Source organism: Daldinia loculata (assembly GCF_022478755.1).
Source record: "Daldinia loculata strain CBS 113971 unplaced genomic scaffold F4817scaffold_28, whole genome shotgun sequence".
NCBI lineage: Eukaryota > Fungi > Ascomycota > Sordariomycetes > Xylariales > Hypoxylaceae > Daldinia > Daldinia loculata.
In genome coordinates, this window is record NW_026054882.1 from 365,900 (window position 1) to 389,677 (window position 23,778).

Below are 23,778 nucleotides of genomic sequence, written 5' to 3' on the forward strand. Positions count from 1 at the left end.
CCATTGGGCAGGTGGGTTGGTGATAGATAATGATTGGATCTCAGCTGTTTCCTTAAAAGAAACAAGTGGATCTCATGCAGTCCGTTTCCGCCAAGTGATCCAATCAGAATGTGACGTCTCCAAGTTCCAGGCTGTTATCGATACAGTACCTAGGTACTTGCTTATTGCTTATTTTTATATTGCCTTTTCCTACATCAACTCCAGGGCGTATTTACATTATATCTCGATGCCTTACGAGAACCCATCAAACGGCGCTACCATGACAAATTTAGAGCTCACGAGTTGAAATTTTCGACTCAAAAAAGGTTGTTCTGGCTTATGAGTAGAAAGACGCAGATCAGCTGTCTATTTTATACCTTAAAATAGCAACATTCTACTCCTATTAGTATCAAATAATGGCCGAGTCATCTTTAGAACACGCCATGTTCAACGTCCTGAAAAATGCAGCGGTCGAAGGGGGGGCACCTAGAGCAGGCCTTTTAACCCTCCCGAAACGAAAACCAATTGACACGCCCAACTATATTGGCCTTTCATCACGAGGAGCAATACCACATATGACACCAGATGTCATCTCCAAGCATGCAGAGCTCAACGGCTCATATATGGCTTTAGAAGACTGTGAGTCCAATGAGTTTATGATTATATTCATACTACTAGGTTAACATAGTATCATTGGAAGTTATAGAAAAATCTCAGAGAAGAGCCCAACCCGCCGTCTTTAACATGGGCGTTGATGGTAAAGAGGCTCTACATGCGTATACCGCCACACCTACACCGGTAGCTATAGTGCTCGGTGCTCGACGGCATCCTGCAGTAGTTGCTCCTATGGGTAATGGGAAGGACTATGTCTCAGTTTACACATCAACTGGCTTCCAGAAGTTGAAAAATAGCGAATATTACCAAGCTATCGAGAAGCTCCAGCCAGACATTGCAATACCCCTTGCGGATCTGACGTTCGGAAATTCACATATTAGGACTAAGCTTCCGAATCCGAAAAGGCAGCTCCGAATGGTGGAGAGAACAGAAGACTGGCTGTCCGAAATTATAAAATTAAGAAATACTAATGGTGAGAACGAGACTGCTAAGCCCTCTTTATTTGCTCCACTGTTGCCGGTTGCTTATCCGACGCAATGGGAATACTTAAACCGCCTATCTCAGGACTATGTCCAACATCTGTCCGGGCTTGCGGTGTATGATGCGGATATCCTTCCGGACCTCAGCAATCATAAGTCCCTTGGTTCGCTGCCTCGTATTTCCATGGACTTTATAACGTCACCACAAGAGATCCTCCGGCAAACTCGCTTAGGGATTGATATATTCACTGTAACATTTCTTAACGCTGCCTCGGATGCTGGAATCGCTCTTACCTTCTCGTTCCCACCACCACCCGTAAAAGCAGACGCATATCCGCTAGGAATAGACATGTGGTCGCCAGACCATCAGGTATCACTGACGCCCCTCGCAAATGGATGCGAATGCTATACCTGCACCAGGCATCATCGCGCCTACCTCCAGCACCTCCTAAACGCCAAAGAAATGCTTGGATGGACACTCCTCCAAATCCATAATTACCATGTCTTGGGTGAGTTTTTCAAGGGCATCCGAGCTGCGCTTATCGGAGAACCCTCGACGTTCGAACGCGACTGTGATATCTTTTCCGAGACCTACGAACCCGTGCTTCCTAAGGGTACCGGTGAGAGGCCTCGAGCTCGAGGATACCATTTTAAGACCGAAGGGGGGCAGTCGAAGATTAACCAACCAGCTTGGGAGAAGTACGGCGAAGGTGGAACTGAAGACTCGACACTCGCCGGAGAGATAGCAGGTCTGGCTGTAACAGGAACCACCGCAGAGGGAGGAGAGACCCCACTCGTTCCCGATGCTGAAACTGATGCCGATGAGTTAGATAGGAAGGGCTTCGCCGAAATTGACAAGTGAGCTCCTTTCTATAAGTGATGACCTCAACTTCTCGCTACACTTGATGATAGACTACGCGCTGCAATTGTGATGCACCGTCATTCGGTGAGAGGTATGGCTATGCAGTCATTCATCCGTCCCGGCCCATTTTCAAGTCGGCTGGGTATAGGTGGCTTAGTTGTCTGAGTGAATTACTACCAGCTACCTACCTAGGTAGGTACCTCCTAACTTAAGATGTGGGATAATTCGGTCGCCGAGGTCGTTATTCGGTGGCCTCCACTTCCCTGCCACGCAATCACTGGGGTTTGTTCCCGAGAACTTGGAACCAAGATTCATATCTGCATGTAATGAGTTGACATCCTTATTGGCTTATTGTATGTAGTATATCTGTAAAGGCGATTTTAATTGCAAATCAAACAACTAACCACAATTTTTAGGCACTGGAGAGCAATACAGGTACATGAAAGAGAAGTTATCATCGCGTCAATCGTCCCTTTTCGAGTAGTAAACTGCGCCTAAACGAATAAAGGCAATTGAGCATTACCCAATATTTTTTCTTTATATTGATTATATCTACATACTACAAGTACCTAGCACGTGTACATCTCACGATCAGGGTAGCCCTAAGTGCCCCATGCGGCGGGAGACGTTAGCCAAGCTAACCCACATCTTCCCGGTCAAGAAAGGGGCCAATCACAGTAGGCAATTCAACCCACGTTTTCCGAACCCTTGTTCCCTCGAGATATCCCCACATCGAACTTCGACATCCTTTGACTTTTACGTATCAAGAAAGCTACCCATGATCATTGTTTATTCGCCAGGTCAAGCTGAAGAGGGCTCACCATATCGACGCATATTATGTCACGATATCAACATATTAACTGGCATTGCTGCTGCATACCTTCTTGTTGGCCAACCATATCTAGGGCTCCTATTCAGCTCATCTGAAGCTCGTAAGGGCTTATAAGAACAACTCGTTACTTTGAAAATCCAGGAACCAGGGACCAATAATAAAATTCCAGCCGCCAAGTCCTCATGCGTAGGTAGACAAGCTATCATCGATGCACGAACTAGCTTGCTAGTCGAGCACGTGCGATGAATTACCTTTATGATTCCTACGCGGTCAATGCTTCGACGGCAGCACCGCCGCTATTTTACTATCGGAGATTTCTATAAAGTGAATGGCCAATTATAATCAGGTCTCTTCCATTGCCAAGATCTCACCACTCGACTTTTACGACCTCAGGAATAGCCAAGGCCTCGACTACCTTCCAATGCAGGATCAGTGGTATCATGGATCTTTCAACGGCCAAGCTCGTGGCACGGTTACACTGCATAATCATAGCAAGCTCAGCTTGACTTGTACTATATAACTCTGGAGCTTCCCAGACCTCTGAGACCGACCCGATGTCTTGCTGCCCCAACTTTTAGCTTGCCAATAGTCGAGAGCCACCATGGGTAAACTAAGCTCCCTTGCTGTGGCGGCAGTGTTCGTTTCTGTTGCCACTGCCCAGACGTTCCAGCGACTCGGTGCTTGTCCGGATCTAGGCTGCGTTCTGCCACCTGATCAATCGGACTTCCTGCCGGGACAATACTTCGACCTTCGTCTCGAAGTACATGCTCCAGTCAACGGCTCGGAAGCTTTCAACAACGGCGAGCCGGATGAGAAGTTCTCCGTCACTATCACCAAGGAAGGTGGCGAGTCTAAGACCATCGCCGAGTTCTTCGACGTTGCCGAACCGGAGCTAGAGAAGTGGGACTTCCACTGGTACGAAGATCTCTTTGCCAAGGATGCGGACGCGCCGTCTGTAGTCAATGTCGCGTCTAAGATCTATCGGAAGCTCGCGATTTACGAGCCGGGAAACTACGTCGTCACGCTGAGCTATTACGATGGCCAGACGACGACAGCTAACTGGGTTGTGCGACCACTGGCTACACAGAAGAAGGCCAAGAATGTTATTCTCTTCATTGGTATGGTTATTGAAACTCAAGAAAAAGGGTTGATGTTGACAATATATAGGTGATGGTATGACCACGAATATGATCACGGCTGCGCGCCTACTTGGTCACAAGAGCATCAACGGAAAATATCAGTCTCTATTACAGATGGACAAATTCCCCGTTGTAGGACACCAGATGGTATGATACCAACCGATTTGCATATTGTAATCTTTGAGTCCCCTAGAGACTAACAATTATCGTTAGACTCATTCCATCGATAGTTTCATCACGGACAGCGCTAACTCGGCATCTGCCCTTTACACTGGACACAAGAGCACTGTCAACGCTATGGGGTAAGCCATGGCATAAATTGTCCAATATGCTGTTAGGCCAGATGCTGATTCTCTTTTTCTTAAGCGTCTATGTCGATTCGTCTGCCGATTTCTTTGACGACCCGAAAGTTGAGACTATTGTTGAGTTACTGAAGCGTACTTGGGTAAATAGGCACTGGTCACTGACACGCATTCCTGTACTAATAAGGCATTAGGACTCTGCTTGGGGTGCTGTCTCAACTGCAGCCATCTCAGATGCGACTCCTATTGCCCTTACCGGCCATAGCCGATCGCGATATGCTTATGGTTCCCTCGTCGACCAAGGATTGAACTCGGTCACCAACTATTCCTGGACGAACCAGGGCGGGCCTGACGTTTGGTTCGGCGGAGGCGCTGAGCAGTTTTACCCGAATTCTGATAGCTACGAGGGAAAAGATTATTATGACGCATTTTCCAAAGCCGGCTATGAAATCAGCTTGAACAAGACTTCACTATTAGAACTTGGTAATAGCAGCAGGGCTCTTGGAATTTTCTGCCAGTCTCATTTCCCCGTCTGGTTAGACCGCAATGTCTTCACGGAAAATTTGGACAGCTTTAAGAACGACCCTCTAGGTTCGGATAATCCTGCCCTTGACCTTCCTGGTCTAAAGGATATGACTTTGAAGGCTATCGATATTCTACATACCCGCGGTGGTGACAAGGGGTTCTTCCTCATGTCCGAGGGCGCGTCTATCGATAAGCAGATGCACGCTTTGGACTATGACCGTGCTCTTGGTGATCTCCTTGAGCTTGACGACACAGTACGCGCGACCATTGACCACCTAAAAGCGATAGGTGAATTAGATAATACTCTAGTCCTTGTTACTGCCGACCATGGCCATGGGTTCGATGTCTTCGGAGGCGTTGATAACAAATACCTTTCCGCGCAGGAGACCGATCGTGACAAGCGTCGCGCCGTTGGTGTTTACGAACAGGCCGGGTTGTCACAGTACACTGTCCCGGTTGAGGGGGTTTCGTATGGGACTGGCCCTAACTTCCCTGTCAACTGGGATCCAAGGTACAGTCTAGCAGCGGGCCTCAGCGCCAACCCCGACCACCGCGAGAATTATCGCATACACAAGGCGCCGCGCAAGGTTGTAAGCAACACACCGGGCTTCAGCAAGAATGACCTATTCGTCGACGCCAAGGACAGCCCTGACGGATTTGTTGTCAATGGCACACTTCCCGTTTCCGAGTCAGCAGGCGTGCACTCGCTCACGGACGTAGCTGTTTTCGCTATGGGACCTTGCCAAAACGATTTCGGGGGCACATATGGTAATATTGATATCTTCTATAAGATTGCAAGTTGCTTAGGTCTAGCGCGGCCGGATAACAAACCTCCTACCAGCCCCGGAAGTGGGTGCAAGAAACATTAGGGCCGGAGGTAGGGGCGTGTGGTGATTACGATGTAACGGATAGGAATGGCGTAGTTATGAGGAAAGAAAAGCATTGGAGTCGGACGATAATTTTCATATAAATAATTTAATAGCAATGTAAACCTCCACGAGATGAACAATTGCGACGATTGCCTGCCTTACCTATGTTAAAATAATATGCTGCGCTTGGTAGTTGGTCTTGACTTATGGTATGGGTAGGTAGACTTGTCACGACGAGCAACTAACGTGGCCATACTAGAGTAGTGCTCTAACCCATAACGCATACGAGGATAAAGGGGCATTCTTGAATTTATCACAGGACTGAGATAGTTGTACCTTTTAACAAGTCTACTTACTACCCATTAAACAGCGATCAAACAGCACCAGGTTATAATGCTTTCACTAATAACTAACCGTCGATAGATTAGGTACCCAGCTTATTTTATTCACTTTCTATGTAAATACAATACGGCTATCCCTTGTAAACTCGGACATCAACTACGCCCAGCCAGAGCCCCCGCATCCGTCAGTAAAGCCACCAGCGCCTATCGCGACCTTGTTAGTTTTAAAACAGCGATTATTCACAAAGATAAGCGTGTGGAAGCTAGCTTTCCACTCCATCCCTTTGCCGTCCGGGTCTTTGGCTGGATAATTGGTATTGTATCGGAATTGCAGGGCCTGTAACAACTATTTCTAGCGGGCCACCAGTGCCAACGTCGTAAATAAAGTAGCATTGCTCTTGATAAATAGCGAATAATTCTACTATTTGATTCCACTCATGTTAATGTCCCGTTTTCTTCACTGTTGCCATATCTCAAACTTCAAACCGCTTCGGGGAGTGGCGGTGGGTACATATCCTCGACACCGTGGACGATCCAATAACCGCTAATAGACCGATTCGCGGTATTGAGGTCAGTAGACACGTCGGAAGTTGGGATATTTCTCCATAGAGTCTCGGGGTCTGGGTCTATCCCGCGACCCCAATCGATATCTCGACCCTTTTCCACGAGCTTACGCGTAGAGTATAGGGATGAAGGTAAGGCCACGCGGCACTCCTGAAGCCGCGACATTCGTACAATCATAGCGTCAACTTTTCGTAGAACCTCTTCTATCTCTTCGTACATTTCTCGTCCTCCAATTGCCGGCATAGGTTCCCGCATGCGTAGAACATCTTGAAGTGAGAGATATAGATAGCGGAGGTTAGGTAAGATTTGCGGCAGACGTGCCAAGAGTGCGAGTCGATCACAGTTTTGCAGCCCATCTTTATCGTTGGCATCCCAACAGAAATATTCACTGGGCGGTATAGTTAAATTCCATGATAACTCAGCCGCTGTGATAGCCGATACATGATGTAGCGGCAGAAGCCGAGGAAGACGAATAGCGAGCTCGGCATAGGCGATATGAAATCGGTTCGTGGAGTATAACACATCGACGCCTTCGATATATGCCTGCCTACAAACCAACAGCCAGCCTTGAACACCAATGAAACATTTGGCTGGTGCATGGCCAGGATAGAGGACGCAGAGACATCGTGGCAGCATGAAAGGGTCGCGACAGCCATCTTTCGCTGGCTCATCATCAAAAATACTAACCCCTGGGGGATCAAGATTAAAATTCCAGTTCGGGAATCGGGTATGGCAGACGCAGCTCCACCATGTCCATTCCTGCGGTTGGGTAGTGTCACGTAACGACGGGTGGAACAGGTGCGCGTTTGCGTGTCGCTCAGGGCGCGGTTTGGCAATGTTACGATCTTTCTTTGAGTATTTCTTTAATGGGTGCTCCAAGCGTAAATCTAGGTGTAGTACACGTTCGCCGAATGCTTCGACAAGAATGCGACGTCGAATCTCGGAAGGTAATGATTTAAAGAATCTGCTGTTTGCTGTGGCCGCTGGGAATGGCGCTATTCTTGCGAGGGGCTGTGGTCGATCATCTGGAAGCGATGGCATCGCTGGTAGCTTTCGCTCTTTAGATCGGCCGTTCAGCGTGAGCCTTTCGAGATAACCACGGAATCGTTCCATCGAGCTTGATTTAATTCCCCAACTATGTGAAATAAGAGTATATGTGTGAAATAATATCAATTGCATGTGTTCTTAGATTCTCCAAGATATAAAGGTCTATTATATACGTTTTGCAGAAACTCAGCTGCCTTTCTTTTATTGCTTACGTACTTTGTTTACCGTACGACTGTATCAAATAATAGAGTAAAACGATCGGGAAATAATTAATTCAAATAGTTGCTTCAAGATAATTTTCTTCCGCCCATGCTCATCTACGCGAAAACGTATCTTCTCAGGTCAAATTGAAGTCTTTTCTAAGAGTATGTAGAAAAGTACCTACGGATCCGTAAATGTTTATAGTTTAACTATATCAACGATCAGTGAATTCAATGCAAACCGATATTTACATTCTCTTCAGGCTTCCTTCGATTTCGCATTCTGATCAGCAAGGGACTGTACACCAGCTGCCGTCGAACCCTTTCCCGGAGGTTTTCCAAAGGCCCGTGCCTATCCGCTAGTTAGTTCATAGCTTTCAGGTGCTTCGTAATGGACGACAACTTTCCTCTGCTTTCTGAACCTGCGCTGCATCCTCTTTAGTTATTTGGTTTACGGGTTTGCGTGCAATCTCACTCGCCTTGGAGATGAAATTATGTTGTCTGTCATGCTCGCTCTGAGCTATGGCTGCCGGCCCCCCCCTTAATTGGCCCGAAGCCGGTAATGTCCGTTTCCGCTGCTGCGAGCTGCGACGCCTCGGCTTGTGTGATTGGGTGGCCTTCCACGGCGCGCTGGTGCATTTCTTTGATGGTAGCTCGCCTTCCATCTAATGTCAACAACGTTGAATATGGCCTGGAGACTTGTAGTATAAAATGAAACTATTTACAATTCAATAACTATCATATCACAGGAGTTGAGCTTATATAATTGAGATGATGTCTACGATATCATACCGACGCCGTTCCGTTCATCGTGGGCCATTGCCGTAATTACGCAGTAATGCTGATCTACCTTATTTATCTCATGCCTTCTACTCTCGATAGTTAACATAACTCTACAGATGTTCTGCCCTGACAAAACACACTGTCAAGATGGAAATCATCCCCGAAGTTTGAGGGTTACACTCCCTCATAAACTGTTCTTAACTTACTGAGAATCTATGACAGGGTAGTAGCTTAAACATACTAAACTCGTATTACGCGATGAGTTACTTCTTGAGACTTTATGTAAGTTTTAGAAACATAGAAAGGCCTTTCGCACTCTCTAGTTATATTAAATATCTTGCGGAGTGGTAAAGACTTACAATGATGAATAAATTCCAATTCCTAGTTCTACGTCGTCCATTTTCAGATATTCATTCATGATAAATATTAGCCTACCAGTTAAACGTAGAAGTTAGGAATTGGTGGTATTGGTATAATATGAAAGACGTAGTAATGCTTAGGAAGCACGCATCATTATATTTAGACAGCATTCAATGAATCTAGAATGAAATATAGGGGGCTATCGGATTTCGGCAGGAATTCGCTTCTACATAAATTATCCGGATCTCTAGATTCTGCACATCGTTGAACATGATAGGCTGATGAATATTATTGCAATTTACTAATATGCCGTATATGGGAGATAAGACTTGCATCACCACCCGAACATATAAGGCTAATTATCCTAGCGCCGTATCTTGGCCGAATGGGTGGCGGTGAGGTCTTATACTGTAGACATTTGGTTGGATTTGAAATAAGTCTAGCGAGCACGGAACTACTTACTTCGACGCCTGTCTGTTATCTTGAGATTATTCGAACTGACTACTCAATTTCTCCGTGTGTAGGCGTCAGTCAACACTAAGGCAAGATGAAGTGGCTTTCGCTCCTACTCCAGGCCGGGCTTTCCCAGGCCGCTCTTCGATTCGGATGTTCAACTGTGTCTGTCCAACGTTTAGATCCGCTTGTTGAGCCCGGCGCTATTCCTTCAGCTCACGTACATCAGATTGTCGGCGGAAATGCCTTCAATGCCACTATGACAGGGGATATTGGCGAGCAGGGTAGTTGTACAACATGCGCCTACACCGAGGACTTCTCTAACTACTGGACGGCGGTGCTATATTTTAGGCATGAGAATGGCTCCTACAAGCGCGTACCGCAATACCCAAATGCTCAACTAGGTACCGAGGGTCGTGATGCTCCTGATATCAAGGGAGGCATGACGATCTACTATACTCAGAAGGACTTCGACGGAAATGGAGAGCAGTATATTACCGCATTCCAGCCCGTGAGTTGCGAACTATTAGCTCCTCGATTATACTTATCCAGAGGAATACTTTGACTAATATACTCTTAGGGTTTCCGCATGACAGTCGGCAGTCCTACTACGAATACCCTTGAGGCCGCAAAGGCTAACAAAGGTCTTCGATACACTTGCCTGCAGACAATCTTAACACGAGGCAGCGAGACACCAGATTTTCCAAAGCAGCCATGCCCTGCTGGTATAATGGCAATTCACCACTTCCCGAGTTGTTGGGACGGCAAGAACCTTGATAGTCCCGACCACCAGTCTCACATGGTATGTATAAGGCTGCTATATTTTCATATGCGGAAATTTCCATCTGGGAGTGACCTTGAGTTCCTTTCGATATAGTGCTAACATTTCGTAGTATAACACCAACCCGGGAGCTTTCCGAGAAGCGGGTCCCTGCCCGGCTTCGCACCCTGTGCGTATGCCTCAGGTAGCGTACGAGACTATGTGGAATACGACGCAGTTTGATGGCATGTGGCCTAAAGCCGGATCGCAACCTTTTGTCTGGTCGTATTCCGACAGCCTGGGATACGGAACGCATGCCGACTACGTGTTTGGATGGAAAGGAGATTCCTTGCAGCGTGCTATGAATGATTCTTGCATGTTCCATGCATGCGGTAGCCCCGGAGTACAGGGAATACTGAAGACACAGACTGTTGAGGAGATGAACAAGTGTGCGGTTCAGAACACAGTTACAGAGGATACTGAGGGCTGGCTTTCTGAGCTTCCGGGGCAGAAGATGGCGATGAAGTTCACAGCGTGATTAGGCGAAGATACATATGAACGGATATAATAGACGTCTATAGGTATGCCTAGAAACTTGGATTTACGTGTATAGAATGCAAAGCTTGAATCATCGGTTTGTCTTAACCTTACCCCCTAATAAGGGGGGGCTGTGCTTTTTAGGTGGTCAGTGCATTTGGATAATTCTTTATTATGACTTTCGCTTATTTTAAGGCATATTTACAGATCATTATACCGCTTTTCAATGTGCATACAACTAACTGTAAGCCCAACTTTGGCCGTGTGTTGTGCCTCGCCGATATTGGCCGACATGGGACCTTGCTTTGCCGAGTTTGCCGACCGGCCGCGCCGGGGGGTGACATCAGATGCATCGGACACCAGAAGCCTACTAAGTGGTTGGTTTAGGAAGCGCATGAAGTATGTATATTTAGGGATCCTGTCACGGCGGAAATATACAATTCAACTTAGCTGACCGACTGTTGTTTTTTTCGGTTGATCTTCCTAGTGCCACCGGCGTGAGCCACGAGTCGTTTTCCGTTCCGGCTCCGAGAGATATTCAGTAATATAGACCAATACTTCATACACAAGTAGGCGCCGGAAATGATGTTTTGGCAACCTGTCTACCTATTCTATCAGTATCACACTTTTGATTAAGTCCCAACACTATCTACAACCAACATGACGTCCTTGCCCAGTCAACTTCCAATGGATCCAGAAGGGCCAACAGGAAGATTATGCACTTGGGTGGAAAGCCTTAAGTATAAGGACATCCCAACGGATATTCTAACAAGAGCAAAATATCTCATCTTGGATGGTCTAGCGTGCGGCCTCATCGGCGCTCACTTGCCATCGTCTGAGAAAGCCGCTGCCGCAATCCTGGGCCTAGAAACGACAAGTGGTAGCGTAAGTGTTTTTGGCTGGGAGCGTAAGATCGGGCCGCTCTCTGCTGTCCTTCTTAACGGCACATTTATACAGGGCTTCGAATTGGATGACTGGCACCGCGATGCCCCTGTCCATTTTAACTCTGTATTGCTGCCCGCCTTGCTGGCGGCGGCTCAACACTACGGCCATAGTGCGGGGGATAACTCGGAATTACGTTACTCTGGCAAAGATCTGCTGCTTGCTTATGTTGTAGGCTGTGAGATAGGCCCGCGCGTTGGGCTAGGCCTTTGGGGGACCCATGTTCTTTCCAAAGGCTGGCATTCGGGCGCTATCTTTGGGCCATCAGCAGCCGCCGCCGCAGTAGCAAAGCTTTTTGGTCTCTCGGCAGCTGCCATAGAAGATGCCCTGGGGATCGCATGCACACAGGCCGGTGGGTTGATGTCTGCCCAATTTGAAAGCGAGGTTAAGCGGATGCAGCATGCGTTTGCCTCAAGGAACGGACTTCTGGCGGCAGTGCTTGCTAAGGGTGGCTATATTGGGATTAAAAAGGTCTATGAACGGGAATATGGTGGCTTTTTAGCCATGTTCAGCTCTGGCAATGGAATGGAACCTCAGTTTAAGCCTGATGAAGTGGCTAAAGGTTTGGGGGTGAAATGGGAGATCGAGGGAATCATGGTGAAACCGTATGCGTCGATGGCTGGGACGCATTGCACGGTCGACTGTATGGCTGAACTACGTAGATCATACCCCGAGCAAACCCGGGACTTTGCCAACTTCGAGAGCATTCGCATTGAGATGAGCGAGCCCGCATACCACCACGGCGGCTGGAAAGCTGTGCGGCCGCTAACCTCGACGGGTGCACAGATGAGCAATGCGTATATCGGCGCCGTATACTTAGTAGACGAGCAAGTTACACCCGCACAATTCCGAAGCGATAAGCTGGACCGGGACGAGGTCTGGAGGCTGGTCGATATCACTACCTGCGAGCATAATCCGGAATACTCCAAGTCTTCACAGGACAAAGCCAAGACGAAGGTCACCATCACTTTCAGGGACGGATCGGCACCGTTAAGTTATGAGCAAAATGCCCCGCGAGGTGTCCAGCCGCCACTCAGCAATGATGAGGTGTTAGAGAAATGGCGCGCCGTGACTCAAGGTATCGTTGACGAGGAAAGAAGGTCTAGAATTGAGCAGGTCGTACTCGCGCTGGATGAATGTGATGATATCGCCGCCATTAGTCGGCTCATGGTAGGCCCTACAGCCAACCCTCTAGCGTAGGGGCTATATAGTGTGGGCAAAAGCTATATAAGTCTGCAATTTTTGCAATTCGGCTTGTCCGCAGTGATATGAATAAGCAATTATAGATTCGTCTTTATCGGCACCGCTCTCGTGATTCTAGTTTTGGTCTAAAAACTCGAAATTGACAGCCCAGTCAAAGTCGGGGAAGGGTTCATCCAATGGCATGATGTCCATATTGCCATCCAGGGGAAAATCTATAGCTTGTGTTATGGACGCTTCGGGTTGTCGGGACACGTTCGAACCCGCTGCCGTATCTAGTTGCGCTGTTACCAGTCAGTATGAAATGATCCACACGTGCCCGTATTGCCATAACTCAATACATACCAGGCGAAATTTGGTTCTGCTCCGGATAAGGGCTTGTCTGCCCATTGAACTCAACCCGCCACCACCAAAAACTGTCGAAGACAACACTCATAGATAGCCGGCTCCGGATACGTGTACTTAGGCTGTCGACGCGCCCATCCGGTTGCCGGTACATATTCTTGCTCGTCCACATCTGTCCGAGGATAGTGACGCCTCGTGCACCGAGGTCATTGCTCTGAAAAGATGCCCTCTGGCACAGGTAGATGGCGGAAAAGTAAGCTTTTTCGCCCGAGGCAGAGTTAACGTGACGCACGAGTTCGCTCTTCTGGATTTTAAGAATAGATATGGCAGCGAGGAGTGTTGTCTTGTAGATGAACTCCGGACACGCCCTGGAAAACCCGGTGGACTCATCCTGGGAAGTCAAAGACTCGAATAGTTTGCAGGATATAATATAAAGGCTGATTAACCCATCATTATTTGGACTAGGGCAATCCAGGAAGTGATATGCCAGGAGATGGATGCGATAGCAGTGAAGGTATATCGTATCTAGTGATATTAGTGTGGGTTTGTAGCAAGGTGAATTAACTCTAGTTATATACCTACTTATAGTAGACCTGATATCTGCTGCTATTTGTTGAAATTGTGCGTCATAGAGGCTGATAAAGGGGTTCAGTTCGGACTGGGAGTTGGATCCAACTAGCGGGATTAGCCTCACTAAAGAGCCAGTCGCCTCCATCAAGATCTTGTGCATCTGTCGGTGAGTCCTGAGATCATCTGGAAGCTGCATAGTGAGATCTACGTCCGAGAGCCTCACCTGGGGAGAGTCTAGAAGAATCAACGGTAGGATTCCCTGACGCAAGCTCGTGCTATCATACGTAAGCATGCTGACCCCTTTAATGGATAATATGTGCTTCACTCACCTATGGTATGTGATGAGACATCGGGTCCACAGCTGGGCTCTGAAGGCTCTGGAAGAACGGTCGGCATTCGAAGGTAAGACGGTACGAGCAAAGTCTTGACCAGTACCTACAACGTGAAGACCAATCTGCATAGCTAGATGCAGGGCAGCGCCGCTCAGCATTTGGGTCATGTCCTTGTACATGGAGCTTGTTGGTACGGGCCAATGGCATAAGAGAATGATGCCCTGGAGGGCCTCCATGGGGCTATCGCTTTCCTGTAGCGCGAGGAGGGCCATTTTGTTCATGCGTGGTGCTAGGAAGTCCATGATAGCCGGGCCATTAGTATATCGCCTGCTGCCGATGAAAACGACGGTCCAGAATAGAAAGTTGGATTTGCTGTAACAATCATCCGGATTGCTACCTCGCTGATCCAACATGGGTAAGATAGGGCTATAATTTTGGAAAAATCTGCCCGCGCGGTTAGAACTACAGCAATGAAAGATAAATGGTAGTTGGTAATTTCCCTACAACTTGAAGCAATCGCTAATTTCAATGCTACCCAATTCCCACCCATCAAGAACTCGTGGTAGACATGGAATATCTAGAGAATGAATGGTTGATGGCTCATTAGATAAACCTGGCGAGGGTCCTGTAAAGACTGGCGCCTCGCCGTTTGCCTGATCCTGGCTTGGTGTATCCGCGGCTGTCGAGTTACAATCCTCCACCGATTGAGAGGTAGGCTGGTTAACAAGACCTTTTAGTGCTTCTAGCTCACGTTGTAATTGCGCCTTAGTCCGCCGGGAACGTGCATCCGAGGTGAGAACACAGAGGAGTCCCAGGCGCCGACACCTGGAACATATTTCTGGTGGCTCTGCGGAGCATTTTATCTGGTTGTCAAGTTAACGTTGGCTACTTAAGTGGTTGGATCGAGCACGACCTTATGGGTTCGGCATTCTTTGCATGCCTTCTTTCGACGTTGAGACTGCATGATACCGTCCTATCTTACGCCAACTTAGACTATGACGAGTTCCCTGAATCTCATGTTCTGGTGATTTATTGATTCATGTTACCCATAGCCCGAGCTTCCCGAGTTAATAAGGGGATAGGGATTTCAGTTATGGTGTTCAGTAAAACCGTGATATATACCTTTTATAGAGAAGCTAGCTTACGACATATATGACGATTGGTGTTTTATATTATTATACGTCTCAAGTATTATACGTCTCGAGTATTTCTTATAGCGATCCTAACAGAAGTAAAATACGCGTAGCAGTAATCCGTACTGGACGACAGTAATCGAGTTACCCCACACTCCAAATTCAGGGGTCTTTCGGCTTTCCCGTCTCGGCTCCGACTGTTTTTGTAGCCAAGTTCATCAGAACATATGTTCTGCCTACTCCATCATCGTGCTAATACTGATAATATACATCTACCATTGTAGCCCACCGCTTACTTCCTTGTGCCTTTGACTAGATCTCGCGGTACCAGTAACACCGGAGCATAGTGCTTCGAATAGCTGCTTACCAAACTTCTGGAAAGCTGGCGTAATCCCGCCCAAGTTCATGAGCTGCTTCTCCATGGGACTTAGCTGGAATGGGAATTCTCTACCGTCAACATATAGCACATTGGTGTCTAGGTCGACGCCTAGCTCAGCGCCGTCCTGCGCAAGACTGTAGAAGTTATCGTCGCTGATGGTGATACCGAGAAGGCCCAGACTGGGCTGATTACGACTGTAAATAAACGCGAAGGACCGTGCTATCACACATTTCACCCCACATCCTGGAATTTTACTTAGCAAAGTCCGGACACATTCTTAAAGGGTGCGAAAGGGTAGGACTTTAGTTACCTACCTAGCAATGCCGAGACTGCCTGCTGGCGTGACGAGCCGCAACCGAATGCCTTACCAGCGACTACAATGTTGTAACCCTCTTTGACCTTTCGACGGAAGTCTGGATGTGTAAACTCGAGACAGTGCGCGCCAAGCGCTTCGTCGGTTTTAGATTCTACCAAGAACTGCGCCGGCGCCAGCTATAATTCGCGTCAGTAAAACCAAACGCGTTCGAACACGCCAGAACCAAAAGCTCATTATGATATAGAAAATACATACAGCATCTGTATCAATAAAGTCGCCTAGTTTCTGGATCTTACCCTTTATTTTATTTCCATGCAATTCTCCCGCAGTCTCTACCATGTTGTTGCTCATTTGGACGTTATCGTTAAAGACTACGTCGTTTGGTTGCGAATCACGCGAATGATCGACAGAAGCTGGCTCGACATAACCCGGCGGCGTCGTTGATATTGTCTGCAACGAACCCCGTCCTTTGAGCGCATCGAATCTTGCTGGGTCTATGGCATCTAATAGAGCCTGAGGGTTTGTGATGACCATTTTGAATGATGATGCGGCTACTGTCGCAGCGGATGCTAGGTTTCCGATGGAATCTATATTCGTTATTAAAACGTTCACAATAATAGGACGAGAGCAAGCACTCACCTTTACCCATCCTATTCTCGAAATTGCGGTTTTGAGAGGATAGCCATACTTCCCCAGGACCTGCTTGATCTGCAGACATCCCGACACAATAACTACATCCAGGAACACCCACTTCGAAGCCTGCCTTTCTGTAAATATCTGCTAGGCCACTCTTTTCAAGTCTGTCTATGATTGGCCTCGAACCTGGGACAACCTTTCTCTTTCCATTCGGTACAGGTACTTTACCTGCCTTTAGACCCTGTTCTAAGATGAGTGCGCCCATGATGATATCTTCCTCAGCCGTCGTGCACGCGCCGATAAAGCAGCCATCAAGCCTCTGGCCTTGTACATCTGATACGGGGACAACATCATCGGGACGGGGATACTTCGCGACGAAAGATTGCACTTTCGATAAGTCAATGGTAGCTGTCTCGGCATAGCTGGCGCCATCATCGGGTCGCATGAAATGGGAGGAAATTCTGTGTCGTGCGATCTTCCTCGAGTCAATAAACAACTTGGTAACATCATCGGGTACGAAGATGCCGCTGATGCCCCCAAACTCCTACGAAAGGTCAGCGAATATACTAGGTAAACTAAAATAGGCCTGTCCCCTTACAGTGGTCATGTTCGCAATGGCGAATCGAGCATCTGGTGATAAGTGGCTTAGGCCTGGTCCAGTGTACTCCACCACTCTGTCCGCAGCCACGGTGTTTCTCTTGAGCTGCTGTAAAACATAGAGTATCACGTCCTTTCCACTGATACCCCTTTGTGGCTGCCCTACAAATCGGATTTGAACAACTTCTGGTACCTTGAACCAAATTTCACCGATAACAAGAGCCATTGTCACATCTGCAGCACCTAACCCGACGGCTAGACTCCCTACCGCACCGGCAGAGCACGTATGAGAGTCGGACCCTATGACGAGCATTCCAGGCTGCGCACGCTCCCTAAAGAATTCGGTGTGCATAATTGTGTACTGGTAATATGTTAGTAGAGTTCGTCGTAGGACTTATCTTGCTTTGAATCGAGTGCCTACATTCATTCCTTGGTAGTCTGTCATCTTGAAGACTTTTCTGGCCCTTTCGGATGCTTCGATGAGAGGCTTGATTCTAGGATGAGCATTGACTCTAGGGTCAACGACATGGTCACCGGCAAGCCAAAACCGATCATTCCGGAATATGCCCGGGGATCCCAGCTGATTGTAGGTCGCTTCCATACTCTAGTATCTTGTCATTAGGTTCTGTGATCCAAAGAGGGACCTCGCTCGGATCAGCTTACTCCCCATGATGCTTCTGATGCCATGATCCAATCAACTGCAACACGGATAGTATCTCCTACCCTTACATATCCCTTCGAGTCCACATCGTGCATAGCAAAGATCTTTTCGGTTAAGTTCATCGGAGGTCGATCCGCTGGTCTAAAATTCATAACTCTGCTACCGACTCCTCCCTCTCGATCGGCAGAGTTCAGCGCCTCAAGCCCTACCTCCATTCAGCCCAGGTATAAGCAAAATACTTGAGATTATATTTCACTTACAAGCTGTAATTAATAGCAAAACTTCAGATGCTACATCTCCGGCTATTGGCGTGCTGGGAGTAAGACCTAAACCGCCATAGTTCGGCGACGTCAGACAAATGCTTGCTACGTGCTGTAGGATTTCGCCTTCCCGCTGGTATCCAGCACTCCGCACTTTGAGTGCCAAAGTCTCTAGGTCTTGTACGAAATCTATTGAAACTACACGATACGTCTTATTAGCTCATATTCCGTCTAAGGAAATGCATAGCCTTGATAGAACGTACCTCGAGACCCATCGTCTTTCCTTATGTGGACATTTCGTGACGTGTGGAGCAAGTCGTTAATGTGACTAGAAACTGCCATGCTAAAGAACATTTGATCTAGGATAGGCATTACTCCATCATATACAGTCGGCAAGACCAGAAGTTAAATACAATTGTCTTCAGGTGAAATTCGGGTCTGCTAGATATAGGATGCTCAAGACGGCAACGGCACAGGGCTACCTATCTACCACGACAGGTCATGCTGAAATTATCTTCATAAACGGGAAGCCGTTTCGGCTACGAGCTGGTCAGGTTGCATCTAATAATTTAGCCCAGGAAGATGGTCTCACTGGCCGATCGGTTGCAAATATAGCGAGTCGGTGTAGTTTATGCCTTAGCATACTGGATAAGCCTATCAGGGTATTCATAGTTAAGCGGTTAACCTAGCAACATCTAGGATCGGCTTCGCGTCTAATTCGGCCTCTTCGTGTGCTAGATTATGATGTTCGGGCATCATGTAAGTGGGCGGCGATGTCACCGAACCCATCTCGGTAAAAGTCGGCAAGACGTCGGTCAACTCGGCGAACTGCGTAAACATCCGTTCATGGGCATCGTAAATGGATATAGGCCACGCAGATCCGCACATATTAGGGACAATGTCAGCTAACTTACTATTACTCTTGGCTTTTTATTTAGACCGGAGCCAGAGCGGCTTCAGCTTAGGTCATAAAGGGGCCGGAGGTTTCCATAGGAGTAAAGCCTAAAACATGCCAACATAAGCTGCAACCGCAATGGCCAATACCTCAGATACCCCCGTATCAAGGCTACGTGCTGCTCTTTCAACACCTTGGAATATTGTCGTCAGCCCGGGGGTATACGATGGCCTCACTGCGAGAATAGCCTTAGGGGCTGGTTTTGACTGCTTGTATATGGTAAGACTAAGCAAAGCGCTTGAGGCAGATTTTCACGATATTCGGCAATATTAACAACGTGAATAGACAGGAGCGGGAACGACAATGTCTCGAATTGGGATGCCAGATTTGGGCATAGCTACTTTGAACGATATGAGGGATAATGCAGCCATGATAGCTTCATTAGATCCATCCGTTCCACTAGTAGCGGATGCCGACACAGGTTTCGGGGGTATATTAGCCTTAAATTTCTATGAGATGCCAGTGCGACTAACATAACAGGTACATAGGTCCCCTGATGGTCGGAAGAACAGTTTCGCAGTATATAAGAGCCGGGGTCGCCGCTCTCCATCTCGAGGATCAAGTGCAGTCGAAACGATGTGGGCATCTGATGAACAAGGAACTTGTCTCGGAAACCGAGTTCATCTCTCGGATTCGAGCGGCGGTCCTAGCACGTGAGCAGGAGAAGGGGGACATTATCATCATCGCCAGAACGGATGCACTAGACTCGTTGGGCTATGATGCTGCCAGAGACCGGCTAAGAAAGGCCGTCGAGGCGGGGGCAGATTTAGTTTTCCTTGAGGGCATTAAGACCAAAGACCAAGGCAGACAAATTTGCGAGGACATGGCCCCTACTCCGTGCCTCTTTAACTGCGTCCCAGGTGGTGTTTCTCCCGTCTTGTCCGTGCGAGAAGCGAAGGATTTGGGCTATCGAATGATAATACTTCCCGCCTTTGCCTTAGGACCTGTCTATGAGGCGGTAACGGAAGCGGCTAAAGTCTTGAAGGATACTGGTATCTGCGTCGAATCTAAGACCAATACCGGTCCCAGAGATGTCTTTATCGCGTGTGGGTTGAAAGAGTGTATCGCTTTTGACGAGGCGGCGGGGGGTAAATCGTTCTCTAAGGGCATTTGACATAGCTTTCAAAATAATATGACTACCTGGTATCTACGTATTAGACTCATAAAAGTAGGGTTGCTTTCATTATTACGCAGCTTATATTACGTGCGCAAGCATCTAGGCAATACCTGGGTTCGCTATGGGATTCTCATATATCCAATTCATACGTGTTTCCAACTCAATTTACAGCCGGTATAAGCGTACTTCAGTCTATAAAATGCCTGTAAGGGTGTATCGGGTATTCGATTTGCCCGGCCCATTAAATTGTGACGGGCTAGGATTTCCGAAGAAATCATCAGATATGTTATTACATCTTTCCATATCACTCTCTTTCTCCGCGCTATCTGCCTCTCTATTAAGTTTCCGCTCGTTCAGCACATACCATAGGGCGAAGACTACAAGCGTTGTAGGTAATGTGAAGGCCCAATATACCCAGAAGTTATTCGTAATTACTTGTGGTTGATCCCAGGCGAGCGTCGGAAGGTCAAACAGGGCGGCAAAGAATGTAGCGGGAAGAAATGCCATCGTCATAATGGCAATCACTTTCATGTCAGAACTATCTTTCTTGGTTGCCTCCGCAAGTTTCTTGCTAGCTTTTGCTAATCGATGGCCTGTCACGGCGTCTTGGCGGCGGATGAGGGTAGCTATCTAGAAAATAGTAAGCATAACGACAATATGGCAATTGGTGATCTAGGAAAATATAAACAACTCATACCACATTAGACTGCGCCTTGGCTCGCTCGTCGAAGACACGACCAGACTGCTTGATCGTTTTCATACGTAACTTCAGCAGTCCTACAGCTGAGCGGAAAGACTCTGTGCAATAATTGAAGTTCTTTAACGACTCTGAATCTTGTCTTCCATAAAAATCTCTCCAAGTTCTCCCGTCCTGTAGCGACTCGGCGATAGTGTGAGTGACTTCCACACTCTTGAAGAGGTTAGCAAATATGCCAATGATCTTTGCAATGTTCCGCGAGGCAACCATGAGAGTTTCCAAGGTAAAATTGTGTGTCTGGGTCTCGTCCCTCACCCATAACCCATGGCCTGTATCCTTCTCGATATGGCCGATCGTGTACCCTTCATCAATGATGATCCTGTCGAAATAGAACACGAAGTCTGTGAGACATAGGCAGGCGAGCGAGAGGGGATGATATAAATGCGCCGTGCGAAGTCCTGGCAAGTGGAAATCTCCATTTCCATTTTTCAAGTTGGAACGGTGTCTGTATTCACTCCGAGCAGCGAGCATGGCCCGTGTTTCAAGGGTAGTCGGATCGAAGGTCCAAGCAAGCATGTACAGGTAGTCCTTGATCATGAAGTTGTATCGACCATCACTAATCACATGGTACCAGCCGGACCTCGAAGAAACGAGATAAGCCAGTAACGCACTATCTAGTCTCAGGTAGTCAAAGACTTCGATGCGCCGAACCCTATCTTGGGCGATCGCTCTCCACTTCGCCTCAGGGAAGAATATTATATTGAGGATAGGCTTTGATGGGCCCGATCGGAGAAACAACTGGTTATTACGAATTTTATCGAATAGAGTCGCTTCATCAATTCTCTCCAGAGGGTCGAACTCTAGATTCGAATCAGGCTCTGCTTGAGACGGCGGGCGGGCTCGTGAGACGCTGATATCGGACGGTGAGATGTCTTCTATACTGCTGTCTATAGATAAGCGCGAAATCTCTCGTAGAATATCCATTGGTCTAAATATAATGTTTATACCTATCACTAGCACCTCCTCGGATAGATGCCCCCCGACAAAAGAATGGGGAAATGTAAAGTAACTCTAGCTATTTCTATACTAAAATACTCATAATGAAGTTTCCAAGAAAAATAACAGAAGAAAGGTAACTTAAGGAGCAATTCGTGCAGAGCCTCATAAAAATGAAAGAATTCTATTGATACAGCGCATCGATACCGCATTGAAACCCATTCTGCAGCTGGGGGGCATTTCCGAGGGCAGTAAAAGGCACACTACAGACGCTCCTCGGTAAGATATAGGATATAGTCCAATCAAATTGAGGGGCGCAGAAATAATCCCTGAGGATTCGAGCAAAGAAACGGGGCAGTGCATACGCCGACTCTACTGCTTTTCCCTTGGTGTAATGTGATATCTGACCAACATTTCTCATGGGTCGCGCGTAGGTAGCTGAATATCCATGCCGGATGATCAAGAAGCTGAACTTTCTGCTGCAGCCTTTTCTGCCTTTTCTGCCTTGACGAATAACGCCACAATCGTCCCCTCGTTCACCATGAATTTAGGATACCCGATTACCGCCAGGAGCGCTGTAATGGTATAGGAATGAGTTGTTAGCGAGATAATAGGAGAAGTATCATGTGCGAAAATGTCGTCGAGGAGTTGCTGTATCCTTTTTATATGCTGCTCAAGTGACTCCGATGTGTCGGCTTTCCAACTTGTGTCTAGCTCTGAAAAGCCCTCTTCAATGATGTAATTGGGGTAATTTTTCTTTATCCACGATCGGGAACTTCGTCTATCGCATGTATGGTCTGTGATTCGCTCTCTGAGGTTTTCCTTTACCACAGGCTTAAGAGGCTTCCCGTGCATCTTCATGACGGGTGCATAGACAAGCTTCGTCGTGTCAAGACATCGCGCAAGGGGGCTAGTATAAATAGTTCCTGGTAAAGGCAGAGCATCTCTCTGAGCTTCGTATAACCATAACTTGGAGAGATTATTTGCTTCTGTGATTCCCTCATCCACAAGTTGGGCATCAGCCCATGTTACCTTGTCGTCTCCATCCTTGTGAGACCAATGATTCTGATAGAATTAGCCTTTTTCACAAGCGAATAGAGAATATAGGTGATAATAAGAGATATGGTGCCTTACTTTCCAGTTTAATGGGATTCCATCTACTAGTTCGAGCTGCCCAGTCTCTTCAGATATCTTAAGTTCGTCCATTTTCACATTGTGAATTCCTCGCCCGTGTCTTATTACATACATCAGTTTGTACGATATACCGTCATCTATATGCTGCCGGTTAAGATATTGGATGTACTTCTCAAATCGAACCCACTGAGGAGCGCCTTTATCGAATTGCAGGTCAGTACCCAAACTATCATAATCTCGAGATAATATTCCCAGAGCAGGCTGGGTTGAGATTTTGCCATCGGGTAATGTGTTTGCAATCTGGGCATAATCCTCAAAGAAGCCAGGGACAAACGAGAAGTTATGAGTCCCGCCGATTATCGAGTTACCCATACTATCTTTTTCTTGTGGTGCTGACTTGGACATATAGTTTTGCTCATGTGAAGCCTCATCATTCGGTATCCCTTTTCCTAAGGCCTTTTCCCCGTGCGGATGAGTAAATCTTCGGATGAGACGTTTCATTTAGCGGTGCTATGATATTGAATGTGAAATGAGATATAAACTAGACTAAACACAAGAGATAGTTGTATTGACAGTTGTATTGGGAGAGATATTATTATCTACGCTACCTAGAGTAGATACACTCATCAAAGGGATCCCATTGCGGGGCACTTCACAAGGTGGCTGAGCCCAATGTGGTATAACTGTAATGCTTCCCGAATCTTGCCCTCAGGAGCGGCAGAACCCTCGCCTCCTTAACAGGCGGTAAACCGCCGCTAAGCAGGACGGGCACAGGGTGGCCACCGGGTGCCCCACGACCTCTGTTTCGGGCTCCCTCGGTTGGACACGACAGAATTACAGGTCACGAGTAGATAAGGCCCA

At 47.4% G+C, this 23,778-nt stretch overlaps 12 protein-coding genes across 12 annotated transcripts; 6 read left to right on the forward strand and 6 right to left on the reverse strand.

The window, feature by feature from the left end:
- Nucleotides 1-205: 205 nt before the first annotated feature.
- Nucleotides 206-2,488, forward strand: F4817DRAFT_339493 (tRNA-guanine transglycosylase). The gene is made up of 3 exons (XM_049303545.1): nucleotides 206-618; nucleotides 680-2,288; nucleotides 2,352-2,488. Exons 1-2 carry the CDS (start codon nucleotides 396-398, stop codon nucleotides 1,933-1,935), a joined length of 1,479 nt encoding a protein of 492 aa, XP_049158540.1. The 5' UTR covers nucleotides 206-395; the 3' UTR covers nucleotides 1,936-2,288; nucleotides 2,352-2,488.
- Nucleotides 2,489-2,682: 194 nt separating this feature from the next.
- On the forward strand, nucleotides 2,683-5,763 carry F4817DRAFT_339497 (alkaline phosphatase-like protein). Its single transcript, XM_049303546.1, has 5 exons — nucleotides 2,683-3,885; nucleotides 3,935-4,053; nucleotides 4,120-4,208; nucleotides 4,273-4,351; nucleotides 4,403-5,763. Exons 1-5 carry the CDS (start codon nucleotides 3,369-3,371, stop codon nucleotides 5,600-5,602), a joined length of 2,004 nt encoding a protein of 667 aa, XP_049158541.1. The 5' UTR covers nucleotides 2,683-3,368; the 3' UTR covers nucleotides 5,603-5,763.
- Nucleotides 5,764-6,026: 263 nt separating this feature from the next.
- F4817DRAFT_339499 (uncharacterized protein) lies at nucleotides 6,027-7,774 on the reverse strand. Its single transcript, XM_049303547.1, has one exon. It carries the CDS (start codon nucleotides 7,684-7,686, stop codon nucleotides 6,424-6,426), a length of 1,263 nt encoding a protein of 420 aa, XP_049158542.1. The 5' UTR covers nucleotides 7,687-7,774; the 3' UTR covers nucleotides 6,027-6,423.
- Nucleotides 7,775-8,013: 239 nt separating this feature from the next.
- Nucleotides 8,014-8,574, reverse strand: F4817DRAFT_316528 (uncharacterized protein; the record flags this gene model as incomplete). Its single annotated transcript, XM_049300692.1, has 3 exons — nucleotides 8,014-8,106; nucleotides 8,177-8,412; nucleotides 8,547-8,574. 3 exons carry the CDS (start codon nucleotides 8,572-8,574, stop codon nucleotides 8,014-8,016), a joined length of 357 nt encoding a protein of 118 aa, XP_049158543.1.
- Nucleotides 8,575-9,444: 870 nt separating this feature from the next.
- On the forward strand, nucleotides 9,445-10,648 carry F4817DRAFT_359145 (uncharacterized protein; the record flags this gene model as incomplete). The annotated part of the gene is made up of 3 exons (XM_049306114.1): nucleotides 9,445-9,861; nucleotides 9,931-10,152; nucleotides 10,244-10,648. 3 exons carry the CDS (start codon nucleotides 9,445-9,447, stop codon nucleotides 10,646-10,648), a joined length of 1,044 nt encoding a protein of 347 aa, XP_049158544.1.
- A 159-nt stretch (nucleotides 10,649-10,807) lies between these two features.
- F4817DRAFT_124324 (uncharacterized protein) lies at nucleotides 10,808-11,204 on the forward strand. The gene has a single exon (XM_049297675.1). It carries the CDS (start codon nucleotides 10,874-10,876, stop codon nucleotides 11,099-11,101), a length of 228 nt encoding a protein of 75 aa, XP_049158545.1. The 5' UTR covers nucleotides 10,808-10,873; the 3' UTR covers nucleotides 11,102-11,204.
- Nucleotides 11,205-11,334: 130 nt separating this feature from the next.
- F4817DRAFT_359146 (putative immune-responsive protein) lies at nucleotides 11,335-12,789 on the forward strand (the record flags this gene model as incomplete). Its single annotated transcript, XM_049306115.1, has 1 exon — nucleotides 11,335-12,789. The coding sequence occupies one exon, from the start codon at nucleotides 11,335-11,337 to the stop codon at nucleotides 12,787-12,789; it is 1,455 nt and encodes a 484-aa protein (XP_049158546.1).
- Nucleotides 12,790-12,906: 117 nt separating this feature from the next.
- F4817DRAFT_359147 (uncharacterized protein) lies at nucleotides 12,907-14,338 on the reverse strand (the record flags this gene model as incomplete). Its single annotated transcript, XM_049306116.1, has 4 exons — nucleotides 12,907-13,073; nucleotides 13,135-13,659; nucleotides 13,717-13,979; nucleotides 14,034-14,338. The coding sequence occupies 4 exons, from the start codon at nucleotides 14,336-14,338 to the stop codon at nucleotides 12,907-12,909; spliced, it is 1,260 nt and encodes a 419-aa protein (XP_049158547.1).
- A 1,103-nt stretch (nucleotides 14,339-15,441) lies between these two features.
- F4817DRAFT_359148 (aconitase family protein) lies at nucleotides 15,442-18,390 on the reverse strand (the record flags this gene model as incomplete). The annotated part of the gene is made up of 9 exons (XM_049306117.1): nucleotides 15,442-15,791; nucleotides 15,863-16,040; nucleotides 16,120-16,451; nucleotides 16,504-17,044; nucleotides 17,099-17,458; nucleotides 17,519-17,701; nucleotides 17,761-17,963; nucleotides 18,019-18,123; nucleotides 18,282-18,390. 9 exons carry the CDS (start codon nucleotides 18,388-18,390, stop codon nucleotides 15,442-15,444), a joined length of 2,361 nt encoding a protein of 786 aa, XP_049158548.1.
- A 527-nt stretch (nucleotides 18,391-18,917) lies between these two features.
- F4817DRAFT_339517 (putative carboxyphosphonoenolpyruvate mutase) lies at nucleotides 18,918-20,131 on the forward strand. The gene is made up of 3 exons (XM_049303548.1): nucleotides 18,918-19,192; nucleotides 19,259-19,403; nucleotides 19,462-20,131. Exons 1-3 carry the CDS (start codon nucleotides 19,052-19,054, stop codon nucleotides 20,085-20,087), a joined length of 912 nt encoding a protein of 303 aa, XP_049158549.1. The 5' UTR covers nucleotides 18,918-19,051; the 3' UTR covers nucleotides 20,088-20,131.
- Nucleotides 20,132-21,626, reverse strand: F4817DRAFT_339520 (uncharacterized protein). Its single transcript, XM_049303549.1, has 2 exons — nucleotides 20,788-21,626; nucleotides 20,132-20,720 (listed from the first exon to the last, which is right to left on the reverse strand). The coding sequence occupies exons 1-2, from the start codon at nucleotides 21,382-21,384 to the stop codon at nucleotides 20,283-20,285; spliced, it is 1,035 nt and encodes a 344-aa protein (XP_049158550.1). The 5' UTR covers nucleotides 21,385-21,626; the 3' UTR covers nucleotides 20,132-20,282.
- A 616-nt stretch (nucleotides 21,627-22,242) lies between these two features.
- F4817DRAFT_359151 (phosphoglycerate mutase-like protein) lies at nucleotides 22,243-23,289 on the reverse strand (the record flags this gene model as incomplete). Its single annotated transcript, XM_049306118.1, has 2 exons — nucleotides 22,243-22,848; nucleotides 22,918-23,289. 2 exons carry the CDS (start codon nucleotides 23,287-23,289, stop codon nucleotides 22,243-22,245), a joined length of 978 nt encoding a protein of 325 aa, XP_049158551.1.
- Nucleotides 23,290-23,778: the final 489 nt, after the last annotated feature.